Here is a 19,549-nt window from a genome sequence, read left to right as displayed (position 1 = left end):
AATAGAAATAGAATTTGGCTTACATCTTCCTTGTTCCTCCCGTCTATCTAAAGTGGATCATAATGTTTTTCTTTCTCCATTTTCCCAGCCTTCCATCTATGCAGAGAAATTCTACGTCTCACAAAATTGATTATAGACTCGCATGTACAGTATCGTTTGAACAATGTTGACGCTTTCCAATTGGCAGATGGTCTTCAATATGTTTTCTCACATGTTGGACAACTTACCGGAATGTACAGGTTAGTTTTTAGAATAATCGTAATAATGAAATTTTACTAGATTATTGATTGTATTTATTTTAGTATATTCATTTTTTTTCCCCCGTGCAGATACAAATACAAGTTGATGAGACAAATTAGGATGTGCAAGGATCTGAAACATCTAATTTACTATCGATTTAACACGGTAATGAATACAATAAATGTTTTTAATTTTTTATCACCTCTTAATTTATGATTTGCAATAAATTTGTTTGTTTGTTTTTCTTTACAGGGTCCCGTTGGTAAAGGTCCTGGATGTGGTATTTGGGCCCCAGGATGGCGAGTTTGGCTATTCTTCATGCGAGGAATCACACCACTCTTGGAACGTTGGTTAGGAAACTTGTTGTCCAGACAGTTTGAAGGAAGACATAGTAAAGGTGTAGCCAAGACTGTCACCAAACAAAGAGTAGAATCACATTTTGATTTAGAGCTTAGAGCTTCTGTAAGTATTATTTATCTTATATTTAAGGTTTTTTTTTTTTTTTTTTTGGAGGGGGGCTTTTATTACTATTATTATATTTACCTCATGTTTCAGGTTATGCATGATATTGTGGATATGATGCCTGAAGGTATAAAACAGAACAAAGCTAGAACCATATTACAGCATCTCTCTGAAGCTTGGCGTTGTTGGAAGGCAAACATTCCATGGAAGGTGAATCTTAAGCTTCACTTCATTTCTAGTTTAGAAATTGCCTCTTAGATTTAACTCCGTACAATTTTAATTTCTATTTTTTATAGGTTCCTGGTCTTCCAATACCAATTGAAAACATGATATTAAGATATGTGAAGATGAAAGCTGATTGGTGGACCAATACGGCTCATTACAATCGTGAGAGAATTCGTAGAGGAGCTACGGTTAGTTATGTTATTTGATTTTTACTAATTTGTTGTTAGGGGGTTCACAGAGTTGGAAGTCGACAACCTGAGATAAGTGAAAAGTCAATACCTTACCAAGAGCTCAGAAATGGAGAGAGGAAGCAGATGAACATTGCTCCAAAATTTATCTCTCCTGTTCTGCATCACTCTGGCTGGAAAGGGCTTGTGTTTTACCAGAAGTGTGATCAAAAATTCAATGTTTTCTCATGCGGCAACAAAAAATACTTCGGATAACACTAGCCCTAAAAAGTGGTGGCACACAGGCAGATCTGTGAGACGTTGTAAGATTTTAGTATTCTAAGGGATTACTACTATTTGGGTGGTTACAAACTAAAATATCTTCCATAAAAGCTATCCATGTCTTTAAAAAAAAAACTTAAAATTAATGTAAATAAGTCGTGATTGCAATAAACTCGCTAATTTGACACTTTGGAACCGGTAGAGATTAAAGGAAAAACTCTTGGCCTTGCAAAAAATAAAAAGAAGTTTCTTCTAATAGACCTTCAAGGTGTCCCATAGTCAGCCTTTTCTGGCCCACAGTGCCTGTATAACATCCTAAGTTCTAATTACCCTTGGACTTAACCTAGCGATAACAGTATCACTAAAGAAGTGGCTGGTCCCACTATTGGTGTCCATTTTTGTAGCTCTGATGTTAAAAATGATTGCGAAATTGTAATTTTTTTTTTGTTCTAGGTTGATAAAACAGTTTGTAAAAAAAACTTAGGCAGACTTACCAGACTTTACTTGAAAGCAGAACAAGAAAGACAGCATAACTATTTGAAAGTACGTGAACTTCACAATATATGCAAGTGAAAATATCTAATAAGCCTTTATTTTCAAAAATATTCTTTCTTTTTTTTTTTTTTGCCTGTTTCAACAGGATGGTCCGTATATTTCACCGGAAGAAGCTGTTGCCATTTATACGACAACCGTTCATTGGCTGGAATCACGTCGTTTTGCTCCAATACCTTTTCCACCTCTTTCGTACAAACACGACACAAAGTTGCTGATTTTAGCTTTGGAAAGATTAAAGGAAGCCTACAGGTAAAGTTGATTATTCATTTATTACACAGATTATATTTTTGTATTCAGTCTGTGAATTATAAACTTTTACGATGCATTCGATTAGAGAAGATAATTGCATTTAAACTTTCATACTTAAGTCTAAAATTCAACTCTCAATATCTCGCTTTGCATTCATCAAATCTTTATGAGAACTCATACGCGTATATACTATTATCAGTCCATAAATATGGGTTAGGAGGACTGTAGTTATAAATTTATTATTGAATAAATAATGATAAAAATGGGTGCTCATGACCAAGGCAGTCGTTGCGCAAAAAATAAATTAATAAATAATAATAAAAATGGAAACGTTACTAGAATCATTTTTTTTTTTTTTTGCAGCGTAAAATCCCGTCTGAATCAAAGTCAGAGAGAGGAATTAGGGCTTATTGAGCAGGCCTATGACAATCCTCACGAGGCTCTATCCAGGATAAAGAGACACTTGCTCACACAGAGGGCATTTAAAGAGGTAATTAAATAAATCCAGTTTTTATTCCTGTTTAAAGCTCCCAAGCGAAACCCACAAATTCATCAATTCTTAAGGATTTTATTTAATGTAATAAAAATAATTACAACCTTTTTCAGGTAGGAATAGAATTTATGGACTTGTATTCACATCTTGTGCCCGTGTACGATGTGGAACCATTAGAGAAGATAACTGATGCTTATTTGGACCAATATCTATGGTATGAAGCGGATAAGAGAAGATTATTTCCACCCTGGGTTAAACCTTCAGACACTGAACCACCTCCATTGTTGGTATATAAATGGTGTCAAGGTCTGTGTGCTTTACTTTATTTTTTTTGGGTTAAAAATTTTTTTTTTGACTACTTTTTATAAAATCTGCTTGATCATCATTTTCAGGTATAAATAATCTCCAGGATGTGTGGGATGTATCTGAAGGTGAATGTAACGTACTGTTGGAATCTCGTTTTGAGAAAATCTATGAAAAAATCGATCTGACATTGTTGAACAGAGTGCTGCGACTAATTGTCGATCATAATATTGCTGATTACATGACTGCTAAGAATAATGTTGTTATCAATTATAAGGTGAATTTCTTATTTTTGATTTAAACTTTTTTTAAGGCAACGGAATCTCTTTGAATTAAGAAAATCTTTTCTGACTCTCCTTTCAATTTAAGGCTCTACTCTCTTGAATGTACAGAGTGACTATGAAGCCAAAATCATACAATGTAAAAAAAAAAAAAAATCTTTGAAACTTTCCTTAAATGTCTTAACACGTCGTAGAGGGTATTGTAGACGTGAATTACCTCTGTAGGTCAATATATGTATATTGAGTCAGTTGTATGGAAGTATTAGTATACTTCGTGCTGCTAGGATGGGATGCCTGTAGGGATAGCAGAAAATAGCTCGTCCACTTCTACTCATGGACATCTGTAAGGCGCAACACTCATACTTCATCAAATAAGTGACTACTGATGGACATAAAGAATTGATGAGTCCAATTATTTGGGTCTATCAAGCCCTTTGGCAAACGCTGCCCTCATTTAACACCCACTTTCTTCATTCATGGAGTTTGGTAGACTGGGAGCTCAAATTACTTAAATTTATTACTGTGTTACTTTTATATATGGTTCTCCTTTGTCATTTATGATGATATGATTCTCACCGAACTTTAAACTTTTCAGTCGAATATTAACTAATAGTAATTTGAATTTCCATAGGACATGAACCATACTAACAGTTATGGCATAATAAGAGGACTACAGTTCGCTTCGTTCATCGTCCAATACTACGGCCTAGTATTAGATCTGTTGGTGCTTGGTCTGCAGCGAGCATCAGAGATGGCTGGACCTCCGCAGATGCCAAACGATTTCCTTACTTTTCAGGATACAAACTCAGAAACTGCTCATCCGGTGCGATTGTATTGTAGATACGTTGATCGGGTCCATGTTTTCTTTAGGTAAGTAGGGTAGTAATAGTTTTAATCATACAGATCTTTTAAATGCTAAATTATCCTAAATTAATCCGTTGATTTTTTTTTTTTTAATTATTTTTCCATACAGATTCAGCGCAGAAGAGGCTCGTGAATTGATACAACGTTATCTCACCGAACATCCAGATCCGAATAATGAAAATATTGTCGGTTATAACAATAAGAAGTGCTGGCCCAGGGATGCTCGAATGCGTCTCATGAAACATGATGTGAATCTTGGCCGAGCTGTTTTCTGGGATATCAAGAATAGATTGCCTAGATCGGCCACCACCTTACAATGGGATTGTTCATTTGTATCGGTCTACTCTAAGGATAATCCAAATCTATTGTTCAATATGGCTGGCTTTGAATGCAGAATACTACCGAAGGTTTGTTTATTTCAAATTTTAAACTTGGTATAATGTAAGGATAAAAGAATAATGGGGGAATCCAGAACCTGACAAAGGTCAGTAAAGCCAACTAACGGAGGAGTTGTCTGGTGGAAGTGGTTCACCGATCATTGGAGAAATATGGTTTTCTCTGTTGGTAGATCATTGATCACATCTTTTCGATGAAACAGTTGTTAGAGAAATGACTGCATGCCTAACTGATATTAATAATATTGCTTTCTATAAAGCCACTTTATGTTCTGAGAGTTCAAGCTTAGTCTGTTAAATGAAACTGTTAACTTAGATATCCAAATTTAAGTTCATGTTTCGAAGAATGGTAGAGTTTAATCAGTTGAAAAGAAGTTATTTTGGGTCTAATTTTCGACAGAAGAATATCTAATTGTGATTGATTAGAAAGAACTCAAAGTAACAAATAAATTTTCTTTTGTCCTAGTAAATATTTTCATGAGTCTTCAAAAACAAGGGTAAAAAGTTTTTAACAATCCCTCGTTATTTTAATCTCTTTTTTGGTTGAATTCCCGAATTGTTCAAATTTTCTGTCATCATATTTTGTTTTTATTATCATTATTGTTTTTAGTGTCGTACAACACATGAAGAATTCACACATCGTGATGGTGTCTGGAATTTACAAAATGAAGTGACCAAAGAACGAACAGCTCAGTGTTTCTTACGTGTGGACGATGAAAGTCTTCAGAGGTTTCACAACAGAGTGCGCCAGATTCTCATGGCATCCGGCTCTACCACGTTTACCAAGGTAATTTGGAAAATCTTTGAAATTGCTCAGTTTCCATAAAATATGGGGTCGTAAGTTTAGAATGTAGTATGTTTAATGGTAATAAATTTTCAGATTGTAAACAAATGGAATACAGCACTCATTGGTTTGATGACCTACTTCCGTGAAGCCGTTGTCAACACACAAGAACTTCTAGATTTATTGGTGAAATGTGAAAATAAAATACAGACAAGAATTAAAATTGGTTTGAACTCTAAAATGCCTTCCCGTTTTCCACCTGTGGTGTTCTATACGCCTAAGGAGTTAGGTGGACTTGGAATGCTTTCTATGGGACATGTTCTCATTCCTCAGGTAACTTCAGAATAAATTAAAAAAAAAAAATCTTATTCATGACTGTCCACTTACAGAATCTCTGATTTTTTTTTTTTTTCTTACGTTAATTTTAGTCTGATCTAAGATGGTCCAAGCAGACTGAAGTAGGTATAACTCACTTCAGATCCGGTATGAGTCATGATGAAGATCAACTTATACCTAATTTATATCGTTATATTCAACCTTGGGAATCGGAATTCATTGATTCACAAAGAGTTTGGGCTGAATATGCGCTCAAAAGACAAGAAGCTAACGCTCAAAATAGGTAAGCAAACCTCAGTACTTAAATTTTAAAATTCGATCGTGATACTTTCATTTTAAAACTTCACTGATTTTAAATAGATGCACTGCAAACAAGCGGATTTATTGCGTCCAGAGGATCTAATTGAAGGGGATTTACTGTTGGGATTTGAAACATCTCCCTGTTTACTATTATTATTATTATTTTTTTTTTTTTATGATTTAAGGCGCGTCAACATCTATGGTTATTGGCGCCCGGAGCTTTTTCCAGTGCACTGCCGGCCTCCGGACAGTGTTCTCTCGTTACAGACAACACTGTCCATCACCGGACAGTGAGCTGTAAGAAGCTCCTAGGAAGAGAAAATCTAAGGGTCAGCTGCTGGATTCGAACCCGGGACCTCCGCGTGGGAGTCCAGTATGCTAACCTCATAGCTAATCCCTTCCCTCCCTTCCCTTTATTATTATTATTATTATTATTATTATTATTATTCTGCTCGTTTTAGGAAGGGCGGCGGGAATTTCTGCTTAGTTATTACAACCACTCCCTGATACAAACTCAATTCAAATCTAAGACCGTTTCTAAGAAGAGAATATTCCCCTCCTGTAACTAGTTAATGTCCAAGTCTTCCAGGAACGCTCCAGATACTGAGTGGAGTTTGGCCTATTTTAACTCCCTGGTGCATCTTGTCTCTCAACCCAAAGCTCTCCATATGTTCTGGAGAATGGCTTGCCCAAATTAAGGGAACTAGGCTTTTGTAGAAAGTGAAGCAAGTAGGGATTCAGGATAACTGTTCCCTGTTGTCCTTAAGCATATATTGCATATCCCACTTTAACACAAGGTTACTAATCGTATTCTGTAGGGTTGAGAAGGGATGGGAATTGTTTAATACTAATAATACTAACAAAAAAAAAACTGTTTTAGGCGTTTAACACTTGAAGATCTAGAAGACAGTTGGGATCGTGGTATACCCAGAATTAACACACTCTTCCAGAAAGACAGACACACTCTTGCCTATGACAAGGGATGGAGAATCAGAACCGAATTCAAAATGTATCAGGTAATTTCTTCATTCAGTAGATTAAGTAGAACATAAATCTGATGTACAAAGATTCTATAATTCAATCCAGTTTTTCTTAATAAATCTTCAGTTACGAGTTAGTTTAAGAAAGTTGATAAAAAAAGTCTATGGTGATATCATTGAACAATGTAATTTATTGCATTGGCTAGCAATAGTAATTAATAAAAATGGCTATTAAAATCTGAATTATACTTAGAGGAACGCGTTGGCTTTATTACTATACATTAACAAAGATAATAATTAAACGAAGTTATTTTTTGGTTGCTAAATAGTTGAAGGAATCAATTTTATCATTTAACATAATGTACTAACCATTACAAGTAATTTGTTTTTTTCTTTATTGTCACTTTGAAGTTTTCGCAACTTAAAGGTTGAGAAACGATGGTTTAGATGAATATTATTTTTGGTTCTGATGGTTTTATTTGTAGGAGTTAATCCGTAATTTCTTAAATATAAGAATTATCACTTCTGAATAATTCAGCAATGTTCGTGAATCCCAGAGTTGGGCAAAAATTTAATCAATTAAAAAACAATTGAATTAAACCGAAATTTAATTTTAATCATGATTAAAATTAAAAAATTTAGTCGGCCAAATTTAGTTGATTACAATTAAATTCACTTTTAATTTAATCGGAATTTAATCAATTAAAATTTTTAATCAAATTAAATAATCAGAATTTTAATTGATTAAATTAAATTCCAAATTTAGTTTTAATCACTTTAAACGATTAAATTTTTTAATTTAATCAAAATTTGAAAGATTAAATTTTTAAAACCAAACATTGCCAATGGTTAAACCAGAATCGGACCAATGCATCTTTATTCCGCCTAGCTGGTGCCTCTATCAATATTATCACCTTTCCAAAACTTGGCACCTTCATTCTACCATTCTGGTGTCTCATCTATACCATGTTGGCGACTCTCAAGACTTACATAGGACCACCTTACACTCACATTTAACCATGTTTACCACTTACTAGACTTAGATAGGACCACCTTACACTCACATTTAACCATGTTTACCACTCACTAGACTTAGATAGGACCACCTTACACTCACATTTAACCATGTTTACCACTCACTAGACTTAGATAGGACCACCTTACACTCACATTTAACCATGTTTACCACTCACTATACTTAGATAGGACCACCTTACTCTCACATTTAACCATGTTTACCACTCACTAGACTTAGATAGGACCACATTACACTCACATTTAACCATGTTTACCACTTTTAAATTTTTTGGGTCATGAAATTCTGTAAAATTATGGCCGTTCTATATCTCCCACTGTGAACCACGTATTCGTATGGAATTTTCTTCTCAAGTACACTTTGTTTTTATCAATTATAAACTATAGTTATATTGTTCACAGATCTAAAAAGGTAGAAGATATAAAGGGTTGTAAATTTTTTGGGTCATGAAATTCTGTAAAATTGTTGCCGTTCTATATCTCTCACTGTGAACCACGTATGGATATGGAATTTTGTTCTCTTATACACTTTGTTTTTCTCAATTATAAACTATAGTTATTTTGTGCACAGATCTAAAAAGGTAGAAGATATAAAGGGTTGTAAATTTTTTGGGTCATGAAATTCTGTAAAATTATGGCCGTTCTATATCTCCCACTGTGAACCACGTATTCGTATGGAATTTTGTTCTTTTATACACTTTGTTTTTCTCAATTGTAAACTAAAGTTATTTTGTGCACAGATCTAAAAAGGTAGAAGGTATAAAGGATTGAAAATTTTTTGGGTCATGAAATTCTGTAAAATTATGGTCATTCTATATCTCCCACTGTGAACCACGTATTGGTATGGAATTTTGTTCTCTTATACACTTTGTTTTTCTCAATTATAAACTATAGAACGGCCACAATTTTACAGAATTTCATGACCCAAAAAATTTTCAACCCTTTATATCTTCTAAAATTATAGATGTGTGCACAAAATAACTATAGCTTATAATTGAGAAAAACAAAGTGTATAAAAGAACAAAATTCCATACCAATACGTGGTTCACAGTGGGAAATATAGAACGGCCATAATTTTACAGAATTTCATGACCCAAAAAATTTTCAACCCTTTATATCTTCTAAAATTATAGATCTGTGCACAAAATAACTATAGTTTATAATTGAGAAAAACAAAGTGTATAAAAGAACAAACTTCCATACCAATACGTGGTTCACAGTGGGAGATATAGAACGGCCACAATTTTACAGAATTTCATGACCCAAAACATTTTCAACCCTTAATATCTTCTAAAATAATAGATCTGTGCACAAAATAACTATAGTTTATAATTGAGAAAAACAAAGTGTATAAAAGAACAAAATTCCATACCCATACGTGGTTCACAGTGGGAGATATAGAACGGCCACAATTTTACAGAATTTCATGACCCAAAAAATTCTCAACCCTTTATATCAACTAAAATTATAGATCTGTGCACAAAATAATTATAGTTTATAATTGAGAAAAACAAAGTGTATAAAAGAACAAAATTCCATACCAATACGTGGTTCACAGTGGGAGATATAGAACGGCCATTATTTTACAGAATTTCATGACCCAAAAAATTTTCAACCCTTTATATCTTCTAAAATTATAGATCTGTGCACAAAATAACTATAGTTCATAATTGAGAAAAAGTAGGTGTATAAAAGAACAAAGTTCCATACCAATGCGTGGTTCACAGTGGGAGATATAGAACGGCCACAATTTTACAGAATTTCATGACCCAAAACATTTTCAACCCTTAATATCTTCTAAAATAATAGATCTGTGCACAAAATAACTATAGTTTATAATTGAGAAAAACAAAGTGTATAAAAGAAGAAAATTCCATACCCATACGTGGTTCACAGTGGGAGATATAGAACGGCCACAATTTTACAGAATTTCGTGACCCAAAACATTTTCAACCCTTTATATCAACTAAAATTATAGATCTGTGCACAAAATAATTATAGTTCATAATTGAGAAAAACAAAGTGTATAAAAGAACAAAGTTCCATAACAATGCGTGGTTCACAGTGGGAGATATAGAACGGCCACAATTTTACAGAATTTCATGACCCAAAAAATTTTCAACCCTTTATATCTTCTTAAATTATAGATCTGTGCACAAAATAACTATAGTTTATAATTGAGAACAACAAAGTGTATAAAAGAACAAAATTCCATACCAATACGTGGTTCACAGTGGGAGATATAGAACGGCCACAATTTTACAGAATTTCATGACCCAAAACATTTTCAACCCTTAATATCTTCTAAAATAATAGATCTGTGCACAAAATAACTATAGTTTATAATTGAGAAAAACAAAGTGTAAAAAAGAACAAAATTCCATACCCATACGTGGTTCACAGTGGGAGATATAGAACGGCCACAATTTTACAGAATTTCGTAACCCAAAACATTTTCAACCCTTTATATCAACTAAAATTATAGATCTGTGCACAAAATAATTATAGTTTATAATTGAAAAAAACAAAGTGTATAAAAGAACAAAATTCCATACCAATACGTGGTTCACAGTGGGAGATATAGAACGGCCATTATTTTACAGAATTTCATGACCCAAAAAATTTTCAACCCTTTATATCTTCTAAAATTATAGATCTGTGCACAAAATAACTATAGTTCATAATTGAGAAAAACAAAGTGTATAAAAGAACATAGTTCCATAACAATGCGTGGTTCATAGTGGGAGATATAGAACGGCCACAATTTTACAGAATTTCATGACACAAAAAATTTTCAACCCTTTATATCTTCTAAAATTATAGATCTGTGCACAAAATAACTATAGTTTATAATTGAGAACAACAAAGTGTATAAAAGAACAAAATTCCATACCAATACGTGGTTCACAGTGGGAGATATAGAACGGCCACAATTTTACAGAATTTCATGACCCAAAAAATTTTCAACCCTTTATATCATTTAAAATTATAGATCTGTGCACAAAATAACTATAGTTTATAATTGAGGAAAACAAAGTGTACAAGAGAAGAAAATTCCATACCAATACGTGGTTCACAGTGGGAGATATAGAACGGCTACAATTTTACAGAATTTCATGACCCAAAAAATTTTCAACCCTTTATATCTTCTAAAATTATAGATCTGTGCACAAAATAACTACAGTTTATAATTGAGAAAAACAAAGTGTATAAAAGAACAAAATTCCATACCAATACGTGGTTCACAGGTGGAGATATAGAACGCCACAATTTTACAGAATTTCATGACCCAAAAAATTTTCAACCCTTTATATCTTCTAAAATTATAGATGTGTGCACAAAATAACTATAGTTTATAATGAGAAAAACAAAGTGTATAAAAGAACAAAATTCCATACCAATACGTGGTTCACAGTGGGAGATATAGAACGGCCACAATTTTACAGAATTTCATGACCCAAAAAATTTTCAACCCTTTATATCTTCTAAAATTATAGATCTGTGCACAAAATAACTATAGTTTATACTTGAAAAAAACAAAGTGTACAAGAGAACAAAATTCCATACCAATACGTGGTTCACAGTGGGAGATATAGAACGGCCTCAATTTTACAGAATTTCATGACCCAAAAAATTTTCAACCCTTAATATCTTCTAAAATTATAGATCTGTGCACAAAATAACTATAGTTTATAATTGAGAAAAACAAAGTGTACTTGAGAAGAAAATTCCATACCAATGCGTGGTTCACAGTGGGAGATATAGAACGGCCACAAAATTACAGAATTTCATGACCCAAAAAATTTTCAACCTTTTATATCTTCTAAAATTATAGATCTGTGCACAAAATAACTATAGTTTATAATTGAGAACAACAAAGTGTATAAAAGAACAAAATTCCATACCAATACGTGGTTCACAGTGGGAGATATAGAACGGCCACAATTTTACAGGATTTCATGACCCAAACAATTTTCAACCCTTTATATCTTCTAAAATTATAGATCTGTGCACAAAATAACTATAGTTTATAATTGAGAAAAACAAAGTGTACAAGAGAAGAAAATTCCATACCAATACGTGTTTCACAGTGGGAGATATAGAACGGCCACAATTTTACAGAATTTCATGACCCAAAAAATTTTGAACCCTTTATATCTTCTAAAATTATAGATCTGTGCACAAAATAACTATAGTTTATAATTGAAAAAAACAAAGTGTACAAGAGAACAAAATTGCATACCAATACGTGGTTCACAGTAGGAGATATAGAACGCCACAATTTTACAGAATTTCATGACCCAAAAAATTTTCAACCCTTTATATTTTCTAAAATTATAGATCTGTGCACAAAATAACTATAGTTTATAATTGAGGAAAACAAAGTGTATAAAAGAACAAAATTCCATACCAATACGTGGTTCACAGTGGGAGATATAGAAGGGCCACAATTTTACAGAATTTTATGACCCAAAAAATTTTCAACCCTTTATATCTTCTAAAATTATAGATCTGTGCACAAAATAACTATAGTTTATAATTGAGAAAAACAAAGTGTATAAAAGAACAAAATTCCATACCCATACGTGGTTCACAGTGGGAGATATAGAACGGCCACAATTTTACAGAATTTCATGACCCAAAACATTTTCAACCCTTTATATCAACTAAAATTATAGATCTGTGCACAAAATAATTATAGTTTATAATTGAGAACAACAAAGTGTATAAAAGAACAAAATTCCATACCAATACGTGGTTCACAGTGGGAGATATAGAACGGCCACAATTTTACAGAATTTCATGACCCAAAAAATTTTCAACCCTTTATATCTTCTAAAATTATAGATCTGTGCACAAAATAACTATAGTTTATAATTGAGAACAACAAAGTGTATAAAAGAACAAATTTCCATACTAATACGTGGTTCACAGTGGGAGATATAGAACGGCCACAATTTTACAGAATTTCATGACCCAAAAAATTTTCAACCCTTTATATGTTCTAAAATTATAGATCTGTGCACAAAATAACTATAGTTTATAATTGAGAAAAACAAAGTGTATAAAAGAACAAAATTCCATACCAATACGTGGTTCACAGTGGGAGATATAGAACGGCCACAATTTTACAGAATTTCATGACCCAAAAAATTTTCAACCCTTAATATCTTCTAAAATTATAGATCTGTGCACAAAATAACTATAGTTTATAATTGAGAAAAACAAAGTGTACTTGAGAAGAAAATTCCATACCAATGCGTGGTTCACAGTGGGAGATATAGAACGGCCACAAAATTACAGAATTTCATGACCCAAAAAATTTTCAACCTTTTATATCTTCTAAAATTATAGATCTGTGCACAAAATAACTATAGTTTATAATTGAGAACAACAAAGTGTATAAAAGAACAAAATTCCATACCAATACGTGGTTCACATTGGGAGATATAGAACGGCCACAATTTTACAGTTTTTCATGACCCAAACAATTTTCAACCCTTTATATCTTCTAAAATTATAGATCTGTGCACAAAATAACTATAGTTTATAATTGAGAAAAACAAAGTGTACAAGAGAAGAAAATTCCATACCAATACGTGTTTCACAGCGGGAGATATAGAACGGCCACAATTTTACAGAATTTCATGACCCAAAAAATTTTGAACCCTTTATATCTTCTAAAATTATAGATCTGTGCACAAAATAACTATAGTTTATAATTGAAAAAAACAAAGTGTACAAGAGAACAAAATTGCATACCAATACGTGGTTCACAGTAGGAGATATAGAACGCCACAATTTTACAGAATTTCATGACCCAAAAAATTTTCAACCCTTTATATTTTCTAAAATTATAGATCTGTGCACAAAATAACTATAGTTTATAATTGAGGAAAACAAAGTGTATAAAAGAACAAAATTCCATACCAATACGTGGTTCACAGTGGGAGATATAGAAGGGCCACAATTTTACAGAATTTCATGACCCAAAAAATTTTCAACCCTTTATATCTTCTAAAATTATAGATCTGTGCACAAAATAACTATAGTTTATAATTGAGAAAAACAAAGTGTATAAAAGAACAAAATTCCATACCCATACGTGGTTCACAGTGGGAGATATAGAACGGCCACAATTTTACAGAATTTCATGACCCAAAACATTTTCAACCCTTTATATCAACTAAAATTATATATCTGTGCACAAAATAACTATAGTTTATAATTGAGAACAACAAAGTGTATAAAAGAACAAAATTCCATACCAATACGTGGTTCACAGTGGGAGATATAGAACGGCCACAATTTTACAGAATTTCATGACCCAAAACATTTTCAACCCTTTATATCAACTAAAATTATAGATCTGTGCACAAAATAATTATAGTTTATAATTGAGAACAACAAAGTGTATAAAAGAACAAAATTCCATACCAATACGTGGTTCACAGTGGGAGATATAGAACGGCCACAATTTTACAGAATTTCATGACCCAAAAAATTTTCAACCCTTTATATCTTCTAAAATTATAGATCTGTGCACAAAATAACTATAGTTTATAATTGAGAACAACAAAGTGTATAAAAGAACAAATTTCCATACCAATACGTGGTTCACAGTGGGAGATATAGAACGGCCACAATTTTACAGAATTTCATGACCCAAAAAATTTTCAACCCTTTATATCTTCTAAAATTTTAGATGTGTGCACAAAATAACTATAGTTTATAATTGAGAAAAACAAAGTGTATAAAAGAACAAAATTCCATACCAGTACGTGGTTCACAGTGGGAGATATAGAACGGCCACTATTTTACAGAATTTCATGACCCAAAAAATTTTCAACCCTTCATATCTTCTAAAATTATAGATCTGTGCACAAAATAACTATAGTTTATAATTGAGAAAAACAAAGTGTATAAAAGAACAAAATTCCATACCCATACGTGGTTCACAGTGGGAGATATAGAACGGCCACAATTTTACAGAATTTCATGTCCCAAAAAATTTTCAACCCTTTATATCAACTAAAATTATAGATCTGTGCACAAAATAACTATAGTTCATAATTGAGAAAAACAAAGTGTATAAAAAAACAAAATTCCATACCAATACGTGGTTCACAGTGGGAGATATAGAACGGCCACAATTTTACAGAATTTCATGACCCAAAAATTTTCAACCCTTTATATCTTCTAAAATTATAGATCTGTGCACAAAATAACTATAGTTTATAATTGAGAAAAACAAAGTGTACAAGAGAAGAAAATTCCATACCAATACGTGCTTCACAGTGGGAGATATAGAAAGGCCACAATTTTACAGAATTTCATGAACCAAAAAATTTTCAACCCTTTATATCTTCTAAAATTATAGATCTGTGCACAAAATAACTATAGTTTATAATTGAGAAAAACAAAGTGTATAAAAGAACAAAATTCCATACCAATACGTGGTTCACAGTGGGTGATATAGAACGGCCACAATTTTACAGAATTTCATGACCCAAAAAATTTTCAACCCTTTATATCTTCTAAAATTATAGATCTGTGCACAAAATAACTATAGTTTATCATTGAGAAAAACAAAGTGTATAAAAGAACAAAATTCCATACCAATACGTGGTTCACAGTGGGAGATATAGAACGGCCACAATTTTACAGAATTTCATGACCCAAAAAATTTTCAACCCTTTATATCTTCTAAAATTATAGATGTGTGCACAAAATAACTATAGTTTATAATTGAGAAAAACAAAGTGTATAAAAGAACAAAATTCCATACCAATACGTGGTTCACAGTGGGAGATATAGAACGGCCACAATTTTACAGAATTTCATGACCCAAAAAATTTTTAACCCTTTATATCTTCTAAAATTATAGATGTGTGCACAAAATAACTATAGTTTATAATTGAGAACAACAAAGTGTATAAAAGAACAAAATTCCATACCAATACGTGGTTCACAGTGGGAGATATAGAACGGCCACAATTTTACAGAATTTCATGACCCAAAAAATTTCAACCCTTTATATCTTCTAAAATTATAGATCGGTGCACAAAATAACTATAGTTTATAATTGAGAAAAACAAAGTGTACAAGAGAAGAAAATTCCATACCAATACGTGGTTCACAGTGGGAGATATAGAACGGCTACAATTTTACAGAATTTCATGACCCAAAAAATTTTCAACCCTTTATATCTTCCAAAATTATAGATCTGTGCACAAAATAACTATAGTTTATAATTGAAAAAAACAAAGTGTACAAGAGAACAAAATTCCATACCAATACGTGGTTCACAGTGGGAGATATAGAACGCCACAATTTTACAGAATTTCATGACCCAAAAAATTTTCAACCCTTTATATTTTCTAAAATTATAGATCTGTGTACAAAATAACTATAGTTTATAATTGAGAAAAACAAAGTGTATAAAAGAACAAACTTCCATACCAATACGTGGTTCACAGTGGGAGATATAGAACGGCCATAATTTTACAGAATTTCATGACCCAAAAAATTTTCAACCCTTTATATGTTCTAAAATTATAGATCTGTGCAAAAAATAACTATAGTTTATAATTGAGAAAAACAAAGTGTATAAAAGAACAAAATTCCATACCAATACGTGGTTCACAGTGGGAGATATAGAACGGCCACAATTTTACAGAATTTCATGACCCAAAAAATTTTCAACCCTTTATATCTTCTAAAATTATAGATCTGTGCACAAAATAACTATAGTTTATAATTGAAAAAAACAAAGTGTACAAGAGAACAAAATTCCATACCAATACGTGGTTCACAGTGGGAGATATAGAACGCCACAATTTTACAGAATTTCATGACCCAAAAAATTTTCAACCCTTTATATTTTCTAAAATTATAGATCTGTGCACAAAATAACTATAGTTTATAATTGAGAAAAACAAAGTGTATAAAAGAACAAAATTCCATACCAATACGTGGTTCACAGTGGGAGATATAGAACGGCCACAATTTTACAGAATTGCATGACCCAAAAAATTTTCAACCCTTTATATCTTCTAAAATTTTAGATGTGTGCACAAAATAACTATAGTTTATAATTGAGAAAAACAAAGTGTATAAAAGAACAAAATTCCATACCAGTACGTGGTTCACAGTGGGAGATATAGAACGGCCACAATTTTACAGAATTTCATTACCCAAAAAATTTTCAACCCTTTATATCTTCTAAAATTATAGATCTGTGCACAAAATAACTATAGTTTATAATTGAGAAAAACAAAGTGTATAAAAGAACAAAATTCCATACCCATACGTGGTTCACAGTGGGAGATATAGAACGGCCACAATTTTACAGAATTTCATGACCCAAAAAATTTTCAACCCTTTATATCAACTAAAATTATAGATCTGTGCACAAAATAACTATAGTTTATAATTGAGAAAAACAAAGTGTATAAAAGAACAAAATTCCATACCAGTACGTGGTTCACAGTGGGAGATATAGAACGGCCACAATTTTACAGAATTTCATGACCCAAAAAATTTTCAACCCTTTATATCTTCTAAAATTATAGATGTGTGCACAAAATAACTATAGTTTATAATTGAGAAAAACAAAGTGTATAAAAGAACAAAATTCCATACCAATACGTGGTTCACAGTGGGAGATATAGAACGGTCATAATTTTACAGAATTTCATGACCCAAAAAATTTTGAACCCTTTATATCTTCTAAAATCATAGATCTGTGCACAAAATAACTATAGTTTATAATTGAGAAAAACAAAGTGTATAAAAGAACAAACTTCTATACCAATACGTGGTTCACAGTGGGAGATATAGAACGGCCATAATTTTACAGAATTTCATGACCCAAAAAATTTTCAACCCTTTATATGTTCTAAAATTATAGATCTGTGCACAAAATAACTATAGTTCATAATTGAGAAAAACAAAGTGTATAAAAAAACAAAATTCCATACCAATACGTGGTTCACAGTGGGAGATATACAACGGCCACAATTTTACAGAATTTCATGACCCAAAAATTTTCAACCCTTTATATCTTCTAAAATTATAGATCTGTGCACAAAATAACTATAGTTTATAATTGAGAAAAACAAAGTGTACAAGAGAAGAAAATTCCATACCAATACGTGCTTCACAGTGGGAGATATAGAACGGCCACAATTTTACAGAATTTCATGAACCAAAAAATTTTCAACCCTTTATATCTTCTAAAATTATAGATCTGTGCACAAAATAACTATAGTTTATAATTGAGAAAAACAAAGTGTATAAAAGAACAAAATTCCATACCAATACGTGGTTCACAGTGGGAGATATAGAACGGCCACAATTTTACAGAATTTCATGACCCAAAAAATTTTCAACCCTTTATATCTTCTAAAATTATAGATCTGTGCACAAAATAACTATAGTTTATACTTGAAAAAAAACAAAGTGTACAAGAGAACAAAATTCCATACCAATACGTGGTTCACAGTGGGAGATATAGAACGGCCATAATTTTACAGAATTTCATGACCCAAAAAATTTTCAACCCTTTATATGTTCTAAAATTATAGATCTGTGCAAAAAATAACTATAGTTTATAATTGAGAAAAACAAAGTGTATAAAAGAACAAAATTCCATACCAATACGTGGTTCACAGTGGGAGATATAGAACGGCCACAATTTTACAGAATTTCATGACCCAAAAAATTTTCAACCCTTTATATCTTCTAAAATTATAGATCTGTGCACAAAATAACTATAGTTTATAATTGAAAAAAACAAAGTGTACAAGAGAACAAAATTCCATACCAATACGTGGTTCACAGTGGGAGATATAGAACGCCACAATTTTACAGAATTTCATGACCCAAAAAATTTTCAACCCTTTATATTTTCTAAAATTATAGATCTGTGCACAAAATAACTATAGTTTATAATTGAGAAAAACAAAGTGTATAAAAGAACAAAATTCCATACCAATACGTGGTTCACAGTGGGAGATATAGAACGGCCACAATTTTACAGAATTGCATGACCCAAAAAATTTTCAACCCTTTATATCTTCTAAAATTTTAGATGTGTGCACAAAATAACTATAGTTTATAATTGAGAAAAACAAAGTGTATAAAAGAACAAAATTCCATACCAGTACGTGGTTCACAGTGGGAGATATAGAACGGCCACAATTTTACAGAATTTCATGACCCAAAAAATTTTCAACCCTTTATATCTTCTAAAATTATAGATCTGTGCACAAAATAACTATAGTTTATAATTGAGAAAAACAAAGTGTATAAAAGAACAAAATTCCATACCCATACGTGGTTCACAGTGGGAGATATAGAACGGCCACAATTTTACAGAATTTCATGACCCAAAAAATTTTCAACCCTTTATATCAACTAAAATTATAGATCTGTGCACAAAATAACTATAGTTTATAATTGAGAAAAACAAAGTGTATAAAAGAACAAAATTCCATACCAGTACGTGGTTCACAGTGGGAGATATAGAACGGCCACAATTTTACAGAATTTCATGACCCAAAAAATTTTCAACCCTTTATATCTTCTAAAATT

At 31.9% G+C, this 19,549-nt stretch overlaps 1 protein-coding gene across 2 annotated transcripts in view; it reads left to right on the top strand.

The window, feature by feature from the left end:
• The window catches only part of Prp8 (pre-mRNA processing factor 8), a 39,563-nt gene that overhangs the window by 7,845 nt on the left and 12,169 nt on the right, over positions 1–19,549 (top strand). For both annotated transcript variants that reach the window (XM_074116259.1, XM_074116260.1), the window contains 16 exons: positions 89–239; positions 330–405; positions 493–702; positions 796–912; positions 999–1,115; positions 1,830–1,919; positions 2,017–2,180; positions 2,544–2,670; positions 2,787–2,979; positions 3,066–3,253; positions 3,889–4,127; positions 4,231–4,528; positions 5,127–5,303; positions 5,397–5,633; positions 5,729–5,919; positions 6,817–6,952. In XM_074116259.1, coding sequence (XP_073972360.1) covers positions 89–239; positions 330–405; positions 493–702; positions 796–912; positions 999–1,115; positions 1,830–1,919; positions 2,017–2,180; positions 2,544–2,670; positions 2,787–2,979; positions 3,066–3,253; positions 3,889–4,127; positions 4,231–4,528; positions 5,127–5,303; positions 5,397–5,633; positions 5,729–5,919; positions 6,817–6,952 — 2,711 coding nt within the window. The remainder of the gene's footprint in view (positions 1–88; positions 240–329; positions 406–492; positions 703–795; positions 913–998; positions 1,116–1,829; positions 1,920–2,016; positions 2,181–2,543; positions 2,671–2,786; positions 2,980–3,065; positions 3,254–3,888; positions 4,128–4,230; positions 4,529–5,126; positions 5,304–5,396; positions 5,634–5,728; positions 5,920–6,816; positions 6,953–19,549) is intronic.

Source organism: Rhodnius prolixus, unplaced genomic scaffold (assembly GCF_049639745.1).
Source record: "Rhodnius prolixus isolate KJV_2025 unplaced genomic scaffold, Rpr scaffold_13, whole genome shotgun sequence".
In the NCBI taxonomy this organism is placed as follows: domain Eukaryota; kingdom Metazoa; phylum Arthropoda; class Insecta; order Hemiptera; family Reduviidae; genus Rhodnius; species Rhodnius prolixus.
This window is presented reverse-complemented; position numbering and strand designations above follow the sequence as displayed.